The sequence below is a fragment of the Coregonus clupeaformis genome, chromosome 6 (assembly GCF_020615455.1).
Source record: "Coregonus clupeaformis isolate EN_2021a chromosome 6, ASM2061545v1, whole genome shotgun sequence".
Lineage (NCBI taxonomy): Eukaryota > Metazoa > Chordata > Actinopteri > Salmoniformes > Salmonidae > Coregonus > Coregonus clupeaformis.
The window spans coordinates 26383836-26405131 of NC_059197.1; the positions used below are offsets into that span (position 1 = coordinate 26383836).

Consider the following 21296-nt stretch of genomic DNA (forward strand, 5'->3'; position numbering starts at 1 on the left):
GCATGCGGGCATAGGGTTGGCAATCATACACTTTCCAGCGCCAGGCTGAGAAGAATTCCTCTATGGGATTTAGAAAAGGTGAATATGGGGGTAGGTACAACACTACAAGTTGTGGATGGGTGGCAAACCAGTTTTGGACCAGAACAGCCCGGTGAAAACTAACATTGTCCCATATAACCACAAATCTAGCAGGCTCCTGATCTGGATCAGGGACAAGCATTGTGTAAATTGCATCCAGAAAAGTGAGGATATGGCCGGTGTTGTACGGACCCAGTGTGGCATTGTGATGGAGGACCCCGTTTTGAGTGATGGCAGCACACATAGTTATATTACCCCCACGCTGTCCAGGGACATTGGTAATTGCCCTCTGTCCTATTACATTTATTCCACGGCGCCTGGTTTTGGTGAGGTTGAAGCCAACCTCATCCACATAAATAAATGTACATGGGCATCCATCTCCAATACTCTCTGTAACAGACAAAAGGATATACAGATGAGTAAATATGGTATGTCTGAAGTACTGGAAGTAGTGTTGCATACATACCTCTACAAAGTCATGTCGCAGATTCTTGACTCTGTCAGAGTTTCTCTCAAATGGCACCTGGTAAAGTTGTTTCATCGTCACTTGGTGCCATTGGAGGATGCGTTGTATGGTTGACAGGCTTACAGCATTGATGTTGTCAAATATGGTGTCATTATTCAAGATATGCTCTCTTATCTCTCAAATCCTAATTGCATTGTTGGCCAAAACCATATTTATAATTGCAGTCTCTTGTACATCTGTAAACAAGCGTCCTCGTCCTCCATGATGTCTTTGCCTTTCCACTCTGTACAGAATTCAAACACAGTATGTGTTCAGCATAGGAACTGTAAACAATGTACACAAAAATGTAGTACAGCATGATAACCAACCTCATTCATTCAATGCAGTGCAGTAAATGGATGGCTTAGAGTTACAAATGTTTATGCAATACTATGCAGTCATACGTATTTTACAGTACATTACTGTAATGCTAAAATAGTAATTAGATAGTTGCATACCTGTTCTCATTTCTGAAGGTTCGAATTATGGACGCCACTGTAAATCGACTCAAGTTGGGCTGGACTCTCAGTCCAGCCTCTCTCATGGTCAAACCGTGGTTGATCACATGATCAACAAGTGTTGCCCTAATCTCATCAGAGATGGCTCTCCTTCCTTCTCTTCTTTGCCCTCGTCCTCTTCTTCCTCTTCCTCTTCCTCTTCCTCTTCCTCTTCCTCTACCTCCTACTCCTCCTCTTCCAACTATTCGTCTTTGAATTTGTCCTCGTTGTTGTCCCCTGCCTCTCCCTCCTACTCCTCTTGCTCTCTGTCCATTGTTGGCATCCATTGTTCAAAACAGTCCTATACTACAGTAAAGCAGTGATTGGTTAGTGATCAGTTAAGCAATTAGTGTTTGAACATGTGAGGAGAGTGTGTTTGACCTGGTGAATAAGTGTAGCATTTTGATTGGTTGTGTTTGGAAAAGGAAAGCAAGTCACGTCCTGTTAGATTTTTGTGTTTTAGGTAGAGAATTGTGTGTAGTGTTTTGAAAAAAGTGTTTTATGCAATTGACAACTGAGTCAAAGGCTGAGAAATAGCTTATGGTTTTGGAGATTTGGTGTGTAGTTTTGCACTTTGAGTGAGAGGTTTCAAAAATTGTGTGACATGAAAAGATTTTGTGTGTAAGCATTTGGAAAAAACTGTAAAGTGGTCCTATGGACAGATACTCCAATCTCCGCTGTGGAGCTTTGCAGCTCCTTCAGGGTTATCTTTGGTCTCTTTGTTGCCTCTCTGATTAATGCCCTCCTTGCCTGGTCTGTGAGTTTTGGTGTGCGGCCCTCTCTTGGCAGGTTTGTTGTGGTGCCATATTCTTTAATTTTTTTTTACAATGGATTTAAATGGTGCGCTGTGGGAATTCAAAGTTTCTGATCTTTTTTTATAACCCAACCCTGATCTGTACTTCTCCACAACTTTGTCCCTGACCTGTTTGGAGAGCTCCTTGGTCTTCATGGTGCCTCTTCCTTGGTGGTGCCCCTTCCTTAGTGGTGTTGCAGACTCTGGGGCCTTTCAGAACAGGTGTATATATATTGAGATCATGTGACAGATCATGTGACACTTAGATTGCAAACAGGTGGACTTTATTTACATTTTACATTTTAGTAATTTAGCAGATGCTCTTATCTAGAGTGACTTACAGTTAGTGAGTGCATACATATTTTTTTTTCATATTGGCCCCCCGTGGGAAACGAACCCACAACCCTGGCGTTGCAAGCGCCATGCTCTACCAACTGAGCTACACGGGGCTAATTATGTGACTTCTGATGGTAATTGGTTGCACCAGATCTTATTTAGGGGCTTCATAGCAAAGAGGGTGAATACATATGCACGTACCACTTTTCCGTTATCGATTTTGTAGAATCTTTTGAAACAAGTTATTATTTTCATTTCACTTCACCAATTTGGACTATTTTTTGTCCATTCCATGAAATCCAAATAAAAATCCATTTAAATTACAGGTTGTAATGCAACAAAATAGGAAAAACGCCAAGGGGGGTGAATACTTTTGCAAGGCACTGTATAAGCTGTGATTGTGCTATGTGTGTGTGTGTGTGTGTGTGTGTGTGTGTGTGTGTGTGTGTGTGTGTGTGTGTGTGTGAGTGTGTGTGCGCGTTTGTGTAAATAATGTTTACTTTGCTGTGCTCGTGGTGTGTGTATGTGTGTGTGCAGGAGCAGGTGGCCTCAAAAATTGTTTAGCCAATTCCTCACTTTCAAGGGCTGGGCTATTCTAAACAGCCCTTACCTACCGAGGGGAGAGCAATGAAATGAATGGCACCGATTGATTCTCCCTCAAGCATTGTAATCTCTTTACTCTCTCCACCTATATTGCATTGCTGAGCAGAGCCTGGCAAATAGAATAAATAAATAAGGCCTTTATTGCTTTAGAAATTAGGGAGGAGGGGAGAGGAGGGTAGAGGAGGGGATGGGGGGAGAGGAAGGAAGGAAGGGAGGAGGAGAGAAGATCAGAGGGAGGAGGGGAGGTAGGAGGGGAGTGGAGGAGAGGTAGGAGGGGAGAGGAGGCGAGGGAGGAGGGGAGAGGAGGGGAGGGAGGAGGGGAGAGGAGGTGGGGAGAGGAGAGAGGAGGGGAAGGGAGGGAGGGAGGAGGGGAAGGGAGGGAGGGAGGAGGGGAGAGGCAGCGTCCAGGTGGCTGTGATACACAGTGTTGAGAGATGAGTGGATAATTGGAGGTGTGCCTGGGGGCCCGACCTGTACTAAACACACACAGCAATCTGCCTGCACCTGACCTGTACTGAGCACACACAGCAATCTGCCAGGCCGCGGCTACATGTCAATGACTTCACTCAACACCTCCTCCAGCATGGCATAATGGCCTCACCACTGGCCTCTGGCCTGGCCTGAATGTAGGTAAGGAGACCTGCTATAGCCTTGGACCACAGGCCTTTACCATGATAGACTGCAAGGTGGAGAGTGCAACTTAATCAAATGGCCTTTAGGCTGGTACACTGGTACTGTTATTGTTTTGTAATCTAGAGCATATATGGAGCCTGGATGAGATTTATTAAAGCACTATTCTATGGGACACTTCATTCAGCCTGGGAAAGGGCTAAGGCAGGGGTTCCTAAACTTTTTGGGCCTGTCATGCCAAATAGTCTCCCCTGGCCAAATACTGTCCCCCTCTGCGTCACAATAGGATTTGATGAGTTCTAGCTTCTGTTGCTAGGGTTGTTGCTTGGCTCTATTTTACCTCGTAGCGGTCCCGATGGAAGGAGGACGCGGGAAGTTCTAGTTCACCGCATAAACGCTCGCTTAGTCGGCACAAAATTATTACCTCAGAATTGCTCTCCAAGGACTGTGTTTTGACGGTTACCTGCTGACTACCTGCTGCTTCAGAGTACTGAAAAGACTGGAAAGAGAACACTCTTTCTTTCCCATATATTTGTCTTTATATAAGTAAATATTGTTAAATAGGAATAAATAATTGAAGCTGTTTTTAGATTGACGTTGCTAGCTACTGTACTTTTAGCTACCCAGACAGTTTTATTTAGCTAACGTCAGCTAGCTAGCTACTGTAACTGTTATTGTAGCTTTCTGTTTGTATGTAGCTTGCACTTCAATGGCATCCCTGGAGGAGATTTTATTTTATCTATCCAACCAGGCAAAGTACTATAAAGATACCACTGATCTCGACAAGAGGCGCAAAATTCAGAGAAACTTTTTTTTTTAAACCATTTCTCAACAACCATTTTCCATCTAGCTATTTGCTAGAAGCGTAGGTTGATATTGGCAATCATGCGCTTCACTCCGATATGACAGACATATAACTATATCAGTGGAGGCTGCTGAGGGGAGGACGGCTCATAATGATGTCTGGAATGGAGCAAATGGAATGGTATGAAACACGTGGTTTCCATGGTTTCCAAGTGGTTGATACCATTCAATTGACTCCATTCCAGATATTATTATGAGCCATCCTCCCCTCAGCAGCCTCCACTGATATAGTTATATGTCTGTCATACTGAGGTGTCTAGCTATAAGTTAAACCTGATCAATCAAATGGATAGGTGTAAGCAATTATGGTAAGTGAGAAAGAAAGGATGAAAGTGAGAGAGGGAGAGAGAGGTGGGAAAAGAGTGGAAGACAGACAGAGAGATGGAGAGAGAGAAACAGAGAGAGAAAGACAGCAGTGCAAATGTACTTAGACTTGAGTATTTCAACCACTCTTCTCTTCCAACTTGTTAGGCAATCATATCTACCTACGGAGGAAGGATGACCAGCCACACAGGAGGGTGATTTTTACTAAGGAGGAGAAGGAGGCCGTGCTGACCGAGATGCATGCTGGTCATTTCGGAGTGAAGCGCATGATTGCCAAAATCAACCTACGCTTCTTCTGACTGGGAATTGTGAAGAAGGTGGACAGCTGGGCAACTGAAATAACCTTTTGTTTATCAATCACATTCTATTCTAGAGGCGTCACTACAGACCCGGGTTCGATCCTGGGCTGTATCACAACCGGCCGTGATAGGGCGGCGCACAATTGGCCCAGCATCGTCCGGGTTAGGGGAGCGTTTTGCCGGGTAGGCCGTCATTGTAAATAACAATTTGTTCTTAACTGACTTGCCTAGTTAAATAAAGGTACAAAAATGATATCTGAAATTACTATGATTTCAATGAATGTCATATCAGAGACCACACAATGTTTAAATGTGTCACTTTTTGCTTAAAAGGTCTGTACGCCGGAGTTGAAGCCCATCAAAGTTGTTTCACCATGGCACATGATCGGTAAGTGTCCCAATTCAAATTTTGCCCTGATAAGTTGTTTTGTAATGGTTGCTTTATTTGACCACAGCAGAGTTCAATATTATAGAATGTGTTTGTGTCAGTATCCTTACAAATATGAAAATCTGCATACTGTATGACACAGATACGGGTACGAATAAAGTAATCTTCTCTCTAACACTTTAAATGTTAAGGGTGGACCTCATCAGACCCTTCACGAAATCCAGGAATGGCAACAGCTGGTGTCTGACGGCGACCGATCACTTTACCAAGTGGGTGGAGGCAATACCCATTAAGGTCAGTAAAGGAAGAGTACGTGCTTAACTCTAAATTCCTTTCTGTAACCCATTATAAATGGTGCTTTGAACCAAAAATTGATTTTTGTTTTGTATGATACCCATCAAGGACGAGACTGGCGAGGCAACCTCCAAGGCGATGATGGACATCTTCAACACCCACGGTTCTCCTGCGGTCATCTTGAGTGACCGAGGTCATGAACGCTGGAACAAGGTATGGATGTTATATACACTGCTCAAAAAAATAAAGGGAACACTTAAACAACACAATGTAACTCCAAGTCAATCACACTTCTGTGAAATCAAACTGTCCACTTAGGAAGCAACACTGATTGACAATAAATGTCACATGCTGTTGTGCAAATGGAATAGACAACAGGTGGATATTATAGGCAATTAGCAAGACACCCCCAATAAAGGACTGGTTTTGCAGGTGGTGACCACAGACCACTTCTCAGTTCCTATGCTTCCTGGCTGATGTTTTGGTCACTTTTGAATGCTGGCGGTGCTTTCACTCTTGTGGTAGAATGAGACGGAGTCTACAACCCACACAAGTGGCTCAGGTAGTGCAGCTCATCCAGGATGGCACATCAGTGCGAGCTGTGGCAAGAAGGTTTGCTGTGTCTGTCAGCGTAGTGTCCAGAGCATGGAGGCGCTACCAGGAGACAGGCCAGTACATCAGGAGACGTGGAGGAGGCCGTAGGAGGGCAACAACCCAGCAGCAGGACTGCTACCTCCGCCTTTGTGCAAGGAGGAGCAGGAGGAGCACTGCCAGAGCCCTGCAAAATGACCTCCAGCAGGCCACAAATGTGCATGTGTCTGCTCAAATGGTCAGAAACAGACTCCATAAGGGTGGTATGAGGGCCCGACGTCCACAGGTGGGGGTTGTGCTTACAGCCCAACACCGTGCAGGACGTTTGGCATTTGCCAGAGAACACCAAGATTGGCAAATTCGCCACTGGCGCCCTGTGCTCTTCACAGATGAAAGCAGGTTCACATTGAGCACGTGACAGACGTGACAGAGTCTGGAGACGCCGTGGAGAACGTTCTGCTGCCTGCAACATCCTCCAGCATGAACGGTTTGGCGGTGGATCAGTCATGGTGTGGGGTGGCATTTCTTTGGGGGGCCGCACAGCCCTCCATGTGCTCGCCAGAGGTAGCCTGACTGCCATTAGGTACCGAGATGAGATCCTCAGACCCCTTGTGAGACCATATGCTGGTGCGGTTGGCCCTGGGTTCCTCCTAATGCAAGACAATGCTAGACCTCATGTGGATGGAGTGTGTCAGCAGTTCCTGCAAGAGGAAGGCATTGATGCTATGGACTGGCCCGCCCGTTCCCCAGACCTGAATCCAATTGAGCACATCTGGGACATCATGTCTCGCTCCATCCACCAACGCCACGTTGCACCACAGACTGTCCAGGAGTTGGCGGATGCTTTAGTCCAGGTCTGGGAGGAGATCCCTCAGGAGACCATCCGCCACCTCATCAGGAGCATGCCCAGGCATTGTAGGGAGGTCATACAGGCACGTGGAGGCCACACACACTACTGAGCCTCATTTTGACTTGTTTTAAGGACATTACATCAAAGTTGGACGCCAGGACAGCGGAGTCACTCACCACCTTCCGGAGACATTTGAAACCCCACCTCTTTAAGGAATATCTGGGATAGGATAAAGTAATCCTTCTACCCCCCCTTATGCTGAGCTTATAAAAATGTACCTCTCCAAATAACTTTAGGACCATCGACTGTCTGAGCCCCCCAGCAGGTATCCATCCACCAGAACCAGTGAGTTCGGATCAGTCTGATTCTCTGTGCTCTGAGTCGGAGGGCGACCAGCATGAGGTAGACTATACCTTCCAAAAGTGTTGAAAAGTACATATCTCCCATTTATAACACTACACTAATCCATCAAATTTTCTCACAGTAAAGTGTAACCTGTGTGTTCGCTTGTTTACGTCTCTGTCTCCTACCCTGTTCCCTTTAACTCTGCTCCTGTTCTCCAGGACCTAGGGGTTCTGCCCAACACCCAGACGTGGATCCACCTAATGTCCTCCATTACCAACCACCCTCCAACTTTTCATTACATCATCTACAGCTACTGTTATTGTCATGTTGTCATTATCTGATAAGAAAGTTTTCTTGTTCTATCATACTGGGCACATACTGTATGTGAGATACACACTAAAAACACTAGCACTGCAAACACTCAGAACAAAGAGAGCAGCAGTTCCTGGACTTTGCAGTCTCCCTCTTCTGTTGAGAACAAGTGATAGGCAGAACCTCCCACCCACACAGCAACCACCTCCTCTTTATTCCACACACCAGAATTCAGTATTATAGTATATGGTTGCCATGTGAGTGTACAAAACATCTGTGAAAATTAATTAATGACACAACTGTTTTATTTGATTGAAGCTTTATTTAATGTGTCCCTGAACAAAGGGGGGGTCAAAATCAAAAGTAACAATCAGTATCTGGTGTGGCCGCCAGCTGCATTAAGTACTGCAGTGCAACTCCTCATGGACTGCACCAGATTTGCCAGTTCTTGCTGTGAGATGTTACCCCCCACCAAGGCACCTGCAAGTTACCAGACATTTCTGGGGGGAATGGCCCTAGCCCTCACCCTCCGATCCAACAGGTCCCAGACGTGCTCAATGGGATTGAGATCCGGGCTCTTCGCTGGCCATGGCAGAACACTGACATTCCTGTCTTGCAGGAAATCACGCACAGAACAAGCAGTATGGCTGGTGGCATTGTCATGCTAGAGGGTCATGTCAGGATGAGCTTGCAGAAAGAGTACCACATGAGGGAGGAGGATGTCTTCCCTGTAACGCACAGCGTTGAGATTGCCTGCAATGACAACAAGCTCAGTCCGATGATGCTGTGACACACCGCCCCAGACCATGATGGACCCTTCACCTCCAAAATCGATCCCGCTCCAGAGTACAGGCCTCGGTGTAACGCTCATTCCCTCGACGATAAACGTGAATCCGACCATCCCCCCTGGTGAGACAAAACCGCGACTCGTCAGTGAAGAGCATTTTTTGCCAGTCCTGTCTGGTCCAGCGACGGTGGGTTTATGCCCATAGGCAACGTTGTTGCCGGTGATGTCTGGTGAGGACCTGCCTTACAACAGGCCTACAAGCCCTTAGTCCAGCCTCTCTCAGCCTATTGCGGACAGTCTGAGCACTGATGGAGGGATTGTGCGTTCCTGGTGTAACTCGGGCAGTTGTTGTTGCCATCCTGTACCTGTCTCGCAGGTGTGATGTTCGGATGTACCGATCCTGTGCAGGTGTTGTTCCACGTGGTCTGCCACTGCGAGGACGATCAGCTGTCTGTCCTGTCACCCTGTAGCGCTGTCTTAGGCGTCTCACAGTACGGACATTGCAATTTATTGCCCTGGCCACATCTGCAGTCCTCATACCTCCTTGCAGCATGCCTAAGGCACGTTCACGCAGATGAGCAGGGACCCTGGGCATCGTTCTTTCTGTGTTTTTCAGAGTCAGTAGAAAGGCCTCTTTAGCGTCCTAAGTTTTCATAACTGTGAGCTTAATTGCCTAATGTCTGTAAGCTGTTAGTGTCTTAATGACCGTTCCACAGGTGCATGTTCATTAATTGTTTATGGTTCATTGAACAAGCACAGTAAACAGTGTTTAAACCCTTTACAATGAAGATCTGTGAAGTTATTTGGATTTTGACAAATTATCTTTGAAAGACAGGGTCCTGAAAAAGGAACGTTTCTTTTTTTGCTGAGTTTATATTCAACCACAAGGGTGTACTAATGAGCTATGCGAGATATTTTTTTAAAAATCATAATAGAGGACTACTGAAATTATATTATTTCAGTGTAGATAAAGGAAGGGCAGGTTAAAATAAAAATATGACAGCCAGACAGTGTATGATTCAAACGGATTTGCATATGAATGGAGTGGAAATTAGCTGACTTCGTGATCTGTAAGGTTAGTAACTTTAATGTGTCAAGCAGATTACACGTTTTCTTTGCCATTTCAACATGGATTTCATGTTGTAATGTTAACAAGGTACCCAAAAGTAGTTTGAATTAATGTTGCCATTTTATTAGCTAAACAAAAAACTTTTTTTAAACAGCGAAATTGTCATGGAAATCAGCCTTGTTTGCATAGCGATGATGAAAATAACGTAATTTAGGCTGTAATGATCTCCAAAATGCTAATCATTAGGTCATCACACCGTTGATATTGCAACGGACACCGCTAATAGTTTATCGAATCCCATTGTGACGCAGAGGGGGACACTATTTGGCCGGGGGACACTATTTGGCATGACAGGCCCACGACCCCATTTTGATATCTGAAAATTCACCCAACCCCAACACCATGTGAAAAAAAATATGTAATTAACAGCCAATGTTAACTTTTTTATTTGGGGCTGCGGCAGTCAATAGAAAAACATTCTAACAGTATTTCTGATTGAAAATAATGTTAGAGGCATTTACACTGGGCCAAGTGCTAAGGGCTAAGGGCCAGGGAGGTAGGGTGTAAGTGGAGTGGGAACTCTTTGAAACTCCCCTGGACCATACTCCATATAAACAAAGTCAGCAATGTCACAAACACACCACAGCCACTGTGTGTCTGTATGTTACTGACTGGGGGCCTGTAAAAGACTAATGTCTCTGAGCAGCTCTCCACAAACATCATTATCATCAGAATCCAGCAAGTAGAATCACAGAGTTCAAACGTTCAGGGCTGCGATCAACTGTTGGTCCAATCAGCAGGAATCACTGTGACATTTGAACTGCGCCCTGCGCTACAGCTTACACTGCCACAACAAAAACAGTGTCTCCTCACCTCGCTAGGGCCCGTTACATAAATCATCTCCCTGGCTGTCATCATGTCTGCCGTTACACAACCCTGTCTGCCTGGCCGAGCTTGGCCACCAGAGACACAGTGAGACACTATAGGCTAGCAAAGACACTATGCCTCTACATTCTACAAGGACATGGAACATCACAACTGCAGGCAGCAGCACAACAGCTAAACTGCTATGAGGAAGATATATCTAACAGATAATTGGCATTCATTGGATTGCTGTTTCTAAATCATTAATTATACAAAATATAACTGCTGTTGGCTGTCTTCCAATTATACTGACTGAAATATAGCGATGCACTTTTGCATATCAACTAGGTTCAGTACGCATACATCTTTTCTTGTTTATGTGTATAGGTATGTAATATCTAAATGCACTACTATAGAGCAGGGCTAGTTTGAGCAGAGACTAGCAGTGTGCACAGAGCCAGGAGCTATAGCAGGCCAGGCAGGGAGCAGGCAGTCATGACTGGGTGATCCATGGGGCTTGAGAGGGAGATGGGTCTGTTGGAAAGGTGGTGTTGCGGTGGAAGGGGGCTTGATTCACTGGCTGCTTCCACTCTGGGCTGTATTACTGCCGTAGCGGGACCTGCTGCGTGTGACGGATGTGTGTTTGAGTGCCGTGCACTCTCTCTGTCTTCACCCATCTCACACAGACAGGAGAGCTCATGTGCAGGCAGTCTGGGAATGTTGATATACAGCGCATTCGGAGAGTATTCAGACCCCTTCCCTTTTTCCACATTTTGTTACATTACATCGTTATTCTAAAATTGATTAAATCGTTTTTTTCCCCCCTCATCAATCTACACACAATACCCAATAACGACAAAGCAAAAACAGGTTTTTAGAAATGTTTGCAAATTGTGGAAAAAGTCAAGGGGTCTGAATACTTTCCGAATGCACTGTAATTGATGTAGCTTTGGATAATTCACTGATGATTGGCTTGTATTTAAAGCAGCCTATTGATCTATGGCAACCACCCAGCTTGTGAACGCAGCCCAAACTTGTGTTGTGATGGACAGATCATCTGTTGTAATGTGGATGTGTGGAGCAGTGTCCTCATCTAAACAGAAGATGATTGGTTGGAGGACATGATGCCAACAGAGAGAGGAGGAAGGAAGGGGAGGTCCATTGAGTCTGAACTCAGATATAGTGGTATAAAAACTGAAATATTACATTTACATAAATATTCAGACCCTTGACTCAGTACTTTGTTGAAGCACCTTTGGCAGCGATTACAGCCTTGAGTCTTCTTGGGTATGACGCTACAAGCTTGGCACACCTTTATTTGGGGAGTTTCTCCCATTCTTCTCTGCAGATCCTCTCAAGCTCTGTCAGGTTGGATGGGGAGAGTCACTGCAGATCTATTTTCAGGTCTCTCCAGAGATGTTCGATCGGGTTCAAGTCCGGGCTCTGGCTGGGCCATTCAAGGACATTCAGAGACTTGTTCCGAAGCCACTCTTGGCTGTGTGCTTAGGGTCGTTGTCCTGTTGGAAGATAAACCTTCGCCCCAGTCTGATGTTGTGAGCGCTCTGGAGCACGTTTTCATCAAGGATCTCTCTGTACTTTGCTCCATTCATCTTTCCCTTGATCCTGACTAGTCTCCCAGTCCCCTGCCGCTGAAAAACACCCCCACAGCATGATGCTGCCACCACCATGCTTCACCGTAGGGATGGTGCCAGGTTTCCTCCAGACGTGACGCTTGGCATTCAGGCCAAAGAGTTCAATCTTGGTTTCATCAGACAATAGAATCTTGTTTATCATGGTCTGAGAGTCCTTTAGGTACCTTTGGGCAAACTCCAAGCTGTCTGTCATGTGCCTTTTACTGAGGAGTAGCTTCCGTCTGGCCACTCTACCATAAAGACCTGATTGGTGGAGTGCTGCAGAGATGGTTGTCCTTCTGGAAGGTTCTCCCATCTCCACAGAGGAACTCTGGAGCTCTGTCAGAGTGACCATCAGGTTCTTAGTCACCTCCCTGACCAAGGCCCTTCTCCCCCGATTGCTCAGTTTGGCCGGGCAGCCAGCTCTAGGAAGAGTCTTGGTGGTTCCAAACTTCTTCCATTTAAGAATGATGGAGGCCACTGTGTTCTTGGGGATCTTCAATGATGCAGAAATGTTTTGGTACCCTTCCCCAGATCTGTGCCTCGACACAATCCTGTCTCTGAGCTCTACGGACAATTCCTTCGACATCATGGCTTGGTTTTTGCTCTGACATGCACTGTCAACTTATTTATATTATTTATTTATTTTTAATATATTAGCAAACATTTCAAAAAACCTGTTTTCGCTTTGTCTTTATGGGGTATTGTGTGTAGATTGATCAGGGGGAAATATTATTTAATCAATTTTAGAATAAGGATGTAACGTAACAAAATGTGGAAAAAGGGAAGGGGTCTGAATACTTTCCGAATGCGCTGTATATCAACATTCCCAGACTGTCTGCATGTCTACGCCTCAAGACCCTAATCTGTTGTTTGGGCAACAGGGGAGACCAGAAAGAGGTGATGGGATTAAGCAAACCCGCTGGCACCACGTACGTGTGTGTGTGTGTGTGTGTGTGTGTGTGTGTGTGTGTGTGTGTGTGTGTGTGTGTGTGTGTGTGTGTGTGTGTGTGTGTGTGTGTGTGTGTGTGTGTGTGTGTACAGAGGCACAGTGAGGTAGGCAGAGCTATGCTCCAACAGGTGTGGTGTCAGCAGGTGTGTGAAACAGGTGAGTGAGGGGCCTCTCCTCTCTTCTCCTGCACCGCACAGCCGCCATGCTCAATTAATCATGGCATACACACACTACCCCCACCCCAGCCCAGCCTCAGCCCAGCGAAGACCATCACAGGTGTGCAGCCCCCTGCTCCCCAACCACTGTTATAGGCATTACACAGCCGTTAGACCTCTGGGTGGAGAGGAGGGGAGGGGAGAGGCAGAGAGTAGAGAAGAGAGAGATGGGTTGTTTTCAATCTTATTTCAATGTTACATATACTGATGTGAAATTGCAAATAACATTGGTTACACAAAGTTAAAAAACTAATTTAGTCAATCTCTGTTTCTCACTCTCATAACCTCTCTGTCTTTCTCTGTCAGCCTCTCTCTCTGGGTTAAGGGAACCAGGCATTATCTCCCTCTGCACAGTAAATGTCAGGGGTATGCCTGGCTGAGACCTAGCAGAGCGGAGGTAAAAAAACAAAACAAAGTGCTATTATCAACCTTCCACTCTGCTCTTTTATTCTCTCTCTACAGTCCCCCATGGACATTACATTGCTCTAAGAATTCCATAGCGTGTAAAAAATGGTGCTTTCTTTCAAGAGAACACTGCGTATTAAATCAATCTTAGCACCATGGGTACTCCGGGCTTATTATCATAGACCAGGATAGACACTGAACAGCACTAAGCTGAGGTTGTGCACTAAGCTGAGGTTGTAGCAGCCTGTGTTGTGTTCTGTGCTGCCCTTGTTGTGGCGCAGTGGTCTAAGGCACTGCATCACAGTGCTAACTGTGCCACTAGATCCTGGTTCGAATCCAGGCTCTGTCGCAGCCGGCCGCGACCGGGAGACTCATGGGCGGCGCACAATTGGCCCAGCGTCGTCTAGGGTAGGGGAGGGAATGGCCGGCAGGGATGTAGCTCAGTTGATAGAGCATGGCGTTTGCAACGCCAGGGTTGTGGGTTCGATTCCCACGGGGGGCCAGTATAAAAAAATATATATATATATATATGTATTCACTAACTGTAAGTCGCTCTGGATAAGAGCGTCTGCTAAATGACTAAAATGTGGTTGTGTTCTGTTCTGTGCTGTATGTGTTCTGTTCTGCATGTGTGCTTGTGATGTATAGAAGAGTCAGGCCTGGCTGTTCAACTATCACAGGAGCTGACAGCTCTGTGTCACCAGTGAGGTAACACTCGTCAACCCCCTCTATGACGCTGACCTGTCATCTGACTCCTGCTAACCTCATTACACATGCATACATTCACCACTCCTTTTTCAGTTTCTCCCTGGGCTTCTCTCTCCTCTCATCTTTGATTGTAATCAGAGAGTAAACAGCGTAGATGCGTAGGGAGATGAGAGTGGTCCTATAACTGCAGTAGCACCCAGCACCCAGTGACAGTGCTGTGACTCTGGGCGACCCCACAGAGGCTGCCTGGGGATCTCAGCTGAAGGCTCTTCATTACAGCAGGCCTATCCCGCAAATCACAGCAACGCTAGCTGCTTAAACACTGCCAACTCAAGCAGAACAATCACATTTGGGCAAAGACATTACAATGGCTCTTACTCATTGACCTCAGCGTGCCTCATAATTCACGTACACAGTTTTAATCTGGGTTTACTTTCCATTATAGCCCAGCGCTTAGACCTTGTCCATTCAATCACCACCATCAAACCTACTGTTAAGAACACGACTATTCACTGTTAAAACCTTTGGCTCATCTTGACAATTCCTTTCCAACACACACCCAATATCATAGACATATAATACCCTACCTCTACTCTAACATCTCTGTTGCTCTCTCACTCACACGCACACAGTGTATCTTGTGAGGGAAGTTTCCCTCGACACAGCAGCGGTAGTGAAACCCCAGCCCTGAGGCGGATGGAGCATTGTCCTCTGCTACTCTGCACAGGCCACTAGAGATCCCAGGTGCCCATCAGTGTGCCACCAGGGAGGCTGGAGGTGGTCATCCCATTTCCCCATCCCTGACTCTGCCATGCCACCACAGATGACGACACAAGCTCTAGGATCAGACAGGAGTATTTGGAGTTCCTCAGAATAGCACAGGGTCATGGGTTCATGTCCACTAGTCTACAATGCTAAGCTATTCTTCTTGTTCTATTCCTGCTAGAAAAAAAGCAGACTATGGTATAGCCTAAGAGACCGGGTACCAGACAACTGGTCGCTAATAATGGGGAATAAGTGGCCGTTCTGGCATGGCCAACATTTAAGGGTAATTTTCTTATTTCTTGATTCCATTAAACCTTAGCCAATAAACACTGTAATTTTCCAGTAGCACATGTCAAAACTAAGCATTTTCTAACCAAAGCACATTTGGGTCTATCCCTCTTCTTTCAATCTCTCTCTCTCTCTCTCTCTATCTCTCTCTCTCTAACAGTATTAATCACAGAACACTAAACACTGCCATTCAGCCAGCCAGCCTTTGTTGCCCAGTGAATGCGACTCCAGACCTTTTTGTCTGCATAAGTGGACTCTTAGAGATAGCTCCTCCCTTCCCAAGGACCTACAGATGACCTCTGAAAGGATGGGTGCTGGGTAGTGGTGGCGTAGAGGGGCGAGCGGGATGAGGGTGACAGAGAAATGATTGGGAGGAGTGATTCACGGCTCACAGGGAGGTGCGCCCCTCTCACTCTGGACATCCAGCCATGCCTTCAGCCAGCGCTTAGCAACCAGTGGGTTTGGCTGAACAGAGAGTGAGGGACAGCAGAGAGAGAGAAAATAGAGACATAGTAAGAGTGAGAAAGAGAGAAAGATGGGGATAGAGAGAGAAATAATCCCTGTTCCCGCTACAGAGGGGACGAGACTCCCATCCTCCGTAGGGAGAGTGTGGAGACTGCTAAAAACACGAAACCAATAGCCACAGAAACCAAAGACTGTAGCTAAAAAGGACAAAGGAGGAGAGGCAGGGGCCCCAGTGTCAACCTCTGCCTTCAACAAAGAAAATCAAGATCCTCACATGTTTTAAAGGCTGTACAAACAATACAAAGCAAATGCTAGTAAGTGTGAATCATTGCTTACGACACAGCAAGTGTTGACATTACTAATGCAATAGATGACAACTGGGAGCCTCAAAAACACTATTTTATGAATTACCGCTTCCTCATTCAAAAATGTCTCAATGGCACAAGCTCAATAGGCTTTTAGCCTTGCCTTACCCAGTAGTGGTGCGTGGGTAAAACCTCCCGAGTGGCGCAGTGGTCTAAGGCACTGCATCGCAGTGCTAGCTGTGCCACTAGAGATCCTGGTTCGAATCCAGGCTCTATCGTAGCCGGCCGCGACCGGGAGACCCATGCGGCGGCGCACAATTGGCCCAGCGTCGTCCAGGGTAGGGGAGGGAATGGCCGGCAGGGATGTAGCTCAGTTGGTAGAGCATGGCGTTTGCAATGCCAGGGTTGTGGGTTCGATTCCCACGGGGGGCCAGTATAAAAAAACAAAAAAAATGTATGCACTCACTAACTGTAAGTCGCTCTGGATAAGAGCGTCTGCTAAATGACTAAAATGTAAAAATGTAAAATCACTGGGGAAGCCAAAAAAAAAAAGCCATTTTACAACTTATGTGTTGTGATAATTGTGTTGTTTGCTCTATAACCTGTTAGTTCATATGCCTTCTGACCGTGATATGAGCCTAAAGGACTAAATACAAGCCTAAAAGACACAGTGGCAGAATACATTCAAACACACCTTTGTTTCATCACAAAACCGGAGAACAACCTCTGTCCACAAAGCATATTGCATGTAACAAACAATTATATGACCTACAGCATGGTCAAGCAAGTTAATGTTTCCAACGTTTTCGGGCCACTAAACAACTATTGGTTTAGAACCACGGAGAGTTACTGCAGGTTGCAAAGAAAACAGGAGCTGCCTCCACTATTCCAGTACCATTTCAACATCATCTAATCACTTAAAAGATACCGAAAACGATTTAGTCCAATCAATGTAAGCTAAATATGATGTGGCTGTCCATGGTTTTGGTTTGTGCAAGTAGAAACATTTTTTTGACTCACCCTACTTGTAGAGAAACGCCAATGCCATCCTCCTCTCCTTCATGTTGACGTAACGGTGTATCACTCTGTCATACAGTACACGCTTTTATTTTTTGTTGTCTGAGGCTACCTGGCTAAAATTATTGCTCGCTAGCCTATCTTCCATTCATGGCCAACGTTAGCTAGTTAACATTAGCCTTCTACATCTAGCTACATATTGAACTTCTATCTTCTCAGGCCAGGGCAGAACAATGTATGAATTAATGGTTGGATCAGAATCGATGTTATAATCATTGGCCAGTACTGAGAATTAAGTAAAACCACAAGTCCAAATCCCTATCTCCATAAATGGCTAATTTAGGAATTGGCCAATTTTAGCTAGCTAGCTAGATAGCCACCGGAGGACAACAACACAATGAGATGCAACAATTCAAATTGTTTCTGTCAATGACGTATGCTCTCAATGCGATTTGATAGGAGTGACGCCACATCCAAACTGGCTTCCCTTGACTTTTTTTTTTTGGTGCGCCAGGACCATTCACAGTTGAGCTCACTCAGTTTAGCTCAACGCTGATTGGCTATTAATTTATAATTTTTTCATCAAGGCAGGCCAAACGCTCCCTGGCTTCCCTTGTATTCAATGCTACGGGCGGCAACAATGTCATACTCTTTTGGACCAGACAGCATCAGATAGATAGTCTACACATAGAGAGACAGAGGGGCGCTGTTGCGCTTGATCTGATGCTTTCTCCCGTGAGATACATACAGCCTCTTCCGAATTGAAGGAAAATTATGAAACACAGAGAGGCGAAAGATACATTATTTTATGTTTTTTTTTTTTTTTTTATTGTTAAATTGTTTGGAGGAAACCTGGCTTCCCTTGGCATCCATGAATACCCGCCACTGAACTTACCCATATTCAAGGACAAGGTGTGATTGTTTGAGTGTGTGTTTGTTTGAGTGTGTGTATGTGTGTATGTGTGTATGTGTGTGTGTGTGTGTGTGTGTGTGTGTGTGTGTGTGTGTGTGTGTGTGTGGGTGTGTGGGTGTGTGTGTGTGTGTGTGTGTGTGTGTGTGTGTGTGTGTGTGTGTGTGTGTGTGGGGGGGTGCGAGTGTGTGTGTGAATGCTTGAGGGCTGATGAACACTTCTCTCCAGTAAACATGATTCAGACATTAGGATTGTGAATTGTGACACTGCAAACCTCAGTGTTTGTGCGGTGGCCCATCTATCTCCTCTTTCCATTAGTCAGATATTTGATCAGGACCATATCAGGCCTCCTGTCACCTGACCTCTGATTTATGGTAGTCATCACAATACTCTGCAGTTGAGGCTCTTTTAATGCCTCCATTAAACTGGCTCCCTTGTAGGCCAATGATTTCCAAGAAGCCTTGTAAAATCATAAAAATAGTGCTGACTTTGCACTCCCCGCTATATTGATTGAGGAGGAGGCTCGACTTTTAACAGTGTGGGAGAAATAAATTAAATTGTATAAATTACTTTCACAATTACCAACAGCATCACCATTAAAGATTGATGAAACAACAGTGAGGTAATAAACTGAGTGCCAGTCATGTTGTTTAAGTCCACTAGTTATTGTTCAGCAGGATTGGGTCCTGGACAGAATATGAAAGCGATCACATATTTCCACACCCATCTCTCTCCCCAAGACTAGCACAGCTACACCTGTGAGCTCAGCTATGTCAAACAACAGGCCAGGTGGGAATGCAATATTGTATTAAATAAATAAGCAGATCTAACCATCTCCCTGTAGCTCAATTCTTTTAGAGGGAAAAACAATCAGCAGTGAATCAGTGATTTAATCGTTGATCAACCCCATACAGTGTTGAATCAGACACTGAAATTGTAGTGTACACCTTTTGTTTGGTTTTGCTTTCCTGTTGATATCCTATGTTCATTTGCACACCTTTGGGTTAGGTACAGTGGCTGGGTTCTACTGACCATCAGGTGTCAAAGGGCTAGATACCATCACACAGAATGTGGTGATGTGCTAATGCTGTTGCCAAGGAGACAAGTGAGGTGGGTATTTCTTGAATGACAAAAAAAAAAAAAAATCTCACCAAATATAACTACTTTGGATGAATTAATAATTTTTGTTATTATTCCTGTGACTTCAATATGCATTTCGGGCAAGACAAAAGGCAAAAATATCGGACATTTTAGTTTATGTTGACTTCGTCATTTCAGTAGCCTAAAACCCTAACCCCTTTCAGAAAAATTACAGATTACAGAAAGAACCTCCACCAAGAACTCCTCTGATAAACAGTCTATCAAGTCTCCAATTAATTGTAAAATAAAACACATATACTGTATCATCTAACTGCCTATGGCATAACCTAATCATAACCAGCGACATGAGAAGCTTGTTACATAGTCTATCACATGAAGTGTATATGAACATTATCCATAGTTAACACTGTATGGAGGAAAATACTAAATAAGAATACAACATCTGAAGAACCTCAAGAGTTGAACTTTAATATTGGGAAAGAATGGTGCTTTCCAAAAATGGCAAATACATATAACTCCACGACCCAATGATTTTGATACCATGTGCAATTCCATAAAGAACTTACCATCAACTTGAAAGTACAATAATCCACCAACAAGGATGAACGCTAGCGGACCCATCCTAGCATATTAAACATCCACGGTTTGCGCGCAAATCCTTGGATTTAGCCGGGGAAATGTGTCCAAACAGCAGCAAATTGTCTTCTTTCAATAGTTTGAGTTTTATATAGGTTCTAGTTACTGACAAAAGCCAGTTGTGATGTCCAATAATTTAGAGGAGTCATTGTAGCCCGCTCGTTCGAGCCCGGGATAGATTAATAATATCCACAGCCATAAGAACCAAATCAGTCACTTGCGATCATCTGAAATTCCAGCTACTTGTCCTACGAGTTAACTTGCAATGGTCATGTCTATTTTTACAATAAGTACGAAACTATACAATATCATATTTCAACCTAAAATAAAGTATACATTGTGTATACTGGGTTCAAGAGAAACGCCTCCAATCATGTAGTTTCCGTCTTGGTTTCGGCTCCTTGAGACGCGCCTCCCGGACGGACACCTTGCAAATCTTGACTGATGTCTCTCCACCGTTCCTCATCAATACATAGATAGCCAAGTCTAAATGTGTCTTAACAAACCCCAAAGTCCCATGTACTTCAGTCCATAAGCAAATGTTTACATGTCATAGGGAATCCGCTCCCTAAGATCACATGTGCCTTGCCTGTGCCTAAGCACTGTAACTGTACAGTCAAGTCAGTTGAACAGCCTATCCTCTCCCTCTTGGTTTCTGTATAGTTCTACCACTAGGAGCCCATGGTCTATACTCACTCCGCACAGCCTCAGCCCCGACTGACACATATACACCAAACAAGAATCCGGAGGGGGAGGAGAGAGGCAGGGTGGGAGGGAGGGAGGGTGTAAGAGAGGAGACGGAGTGCGCTCAAGTGTGCGTTGGGCAAAGCCATATTGTTGTAACTGCCTATGAAGTTCAAACGAAGTGGACCCGTGCCAGGGGTATGCTGCTGCAAAACCACTCTAGTGACTTCAAATCAAATCAAATCAAATTGTATTTGTCGCATACACGTGTTTAGCAGATGTTTTTGCGGGTGTAGCGAAATGCTTGTGCTTCTAGCTCCGACAGTGCAGTAATATCTAACAAGTAATATCTAACAATTTCACAACATATACCCAATACACACAAATCTAGTAAGGAATGGAATTTAAGAATATATACATATATACATATATGGACAAGCAACGACAGAGCGGCATGGACTAAGATACAGTAGAATATTATAGAATACAGTATATACATATGAGATGAGTAATGCAATATATGTAAACATTATTAAAGTTACCAGTGTTCCATTTCTTAAAGTGGCCAGTGATTTCAATAGGCAGCAGCAGCCTCTAATGTGCTAGTGACGGCTATTTAACAGTCTGATGGCCTTGAGATAGAAGCTCTTTTTCATTCTCTCCTTCCCAGCTTTGATGCACCTGTACTGACCTCGCCTTCTGGATGATAGCGGGGTGAACAGGCAGTGGCTCGGGTGGATGATGTCCTTGATGATCTTTTTGGCCTTCCTGTGACATCGGGTGCT

General features: G+C 45.0%; 1 protein-coding gene across 1 annotated transcript in view; it reads right to left on the bottom strand.

The window, feature by feature from the left end:
* The window catches only part of LOC121567787 (roundabout homolog 2-like), a 308519-nt gene extending 287988 nt beyond the window's left edge, over positions 1-20531 (bottom strand). The window contains 1 exon segment of the mRNA XM_041878069.2: positions 19758-20531. Within this exon segment, the coding sequence (XP_041734003.2) occupies positions 19758-19812 (55 nt within the window). The 5' untranslated portion in view covers positions 19813-20531.
* Between the last annotated feature and the right edge of the window lie 765 nt (positions 20532-21296).